The sequence below is a fragment of the Tachysurus fulvidraco genome, chromosome 5 (assembly GCF_022655615.1).
Source record: "Tachysurus fulvidraco isolate hzauxx_2018 chromosome 5, HZAU_PFXX_2.0, whole genome shotgun sequence".
In the NCBI taxonomy this organism is placed as follows: Eukaryota; Metazoa; Chordata; class Actinopteri; order Siluriformes; family Bagridae; genus Tachysurus; species Tachysurus fulvidraco.
Genome location: NC_062522.1, coordinates 9,925,390 through 9,926,485, shown reverse-complemented (window position 1 = coordinate 9,926,485; position 1,096 = coordinate 9,925,390). Strand labels below are relative to the sequence as shown.

General features: G+C 35.6%; 1 protein-coding gene across 1 annotated transcript in view; it reads right to left on the bottom strand.

The window, feature by feature from the left end:
• Positions 1–215: 215 nt before the first annotated feature.
• The window catches only part of zc3h3 (zinc finger CCCH-type containing 3), a 78,783-nt gene continuing 77,902 nt past the window's right edge, over positions 216–1,096 (bottom strand). Inside the window, exon 12 of the mRNA XM_027155664.2 lies at positions 216–726. Coding sequence (XP_027011465.1) covers positions 695–726 — 32 coding nt within the window. The 3' untranslated portion in view covers positions 216–694. The remainder of the gene's footprint in view (positions 727–1,096) is intronic.

Here is a 1,096-nt window from a genome sequence, read left to right as displayed (position 1 = left end):
TTAATAGTCAGAATATCAAGAGCTTTGACAGGAAGCAAAGGATTGTGCACTAGACATCATCCGGTCCCTACCTCTCTATCACTACAACATGCTAATTACACAAGAGAAACATTTACACTCGCTTTCCCTTTATACTTCTTTAGTCTTCGTACGTTTTATACTTCGGTCTTTTCACTTTGCTTTCACTAAATTCAAACAAAAAAGACTCAAAAATCCAACACTGATCAACATCTTTATTTGCATAATTAATTGAAATAAAACCACAAACATAAATAGTATGCAATAAAATACAATATTATCCAATACAAACAACTGAAGTTATGTTTTAAAAGTGACAAAAAAAGTCCCTGAGATGCATTACCTCAAAAAAGCACCTTCAGCGTGTTAAATTAATAAACCCCCAAAAAATAAGCCTTATGAAAAAACTCTCTAGATTTAGACATGCTAAAAGTTAAACAGCTGGACATTTATCACTTACCTGCAGTACCGAACTCACATCTTGTCTATTCTATGCCAGATTAGAGAATAAGTCGAGCACTGGAACATGTACAGTAATTAATAATTTGGAATGATTTTCTGGATATTTTCTGGCAGTTTCCAAGTTGCCACAGTTCAGCGGTTCAGTATTCCAGCTGTTTAACAATCATCTGTGGGTTGAAGGGACTGCAGAGAGTTTTCAGCTTCGGGGTTGACTCTAAAAGCGAGGCTTGATGTGCAGCTTCTTTCCTACAGCACAGAAAGCAGAAGAAGTACAAATACATGTGTAACTGAAGTACAAACTGTGTAGCTCATAGTTTCCTTTCGGTTCATTTTAGCTATAATATTAGAACTGGGTTAAAATGTTAAAGTGCTGCTGCGATGGACCTGAACATGAATGAGACATAAAACCTGATGGCAAGAATAAATGAGCAATTAAATGACCAGAATCTGCAAAGATGCCTAATGTGTGTGTGTGTGTGCGTGTGTGTGCGCGTGCGTGTGTGAGAGAGAGTAAGAAATAATCAGAAAACTTATACAGACACAGGCAAAAGACAGAAGTGAGCATAAACAAATATTAAATACATATAAAATTATAAGTATGTGAGATTAAAAGAAT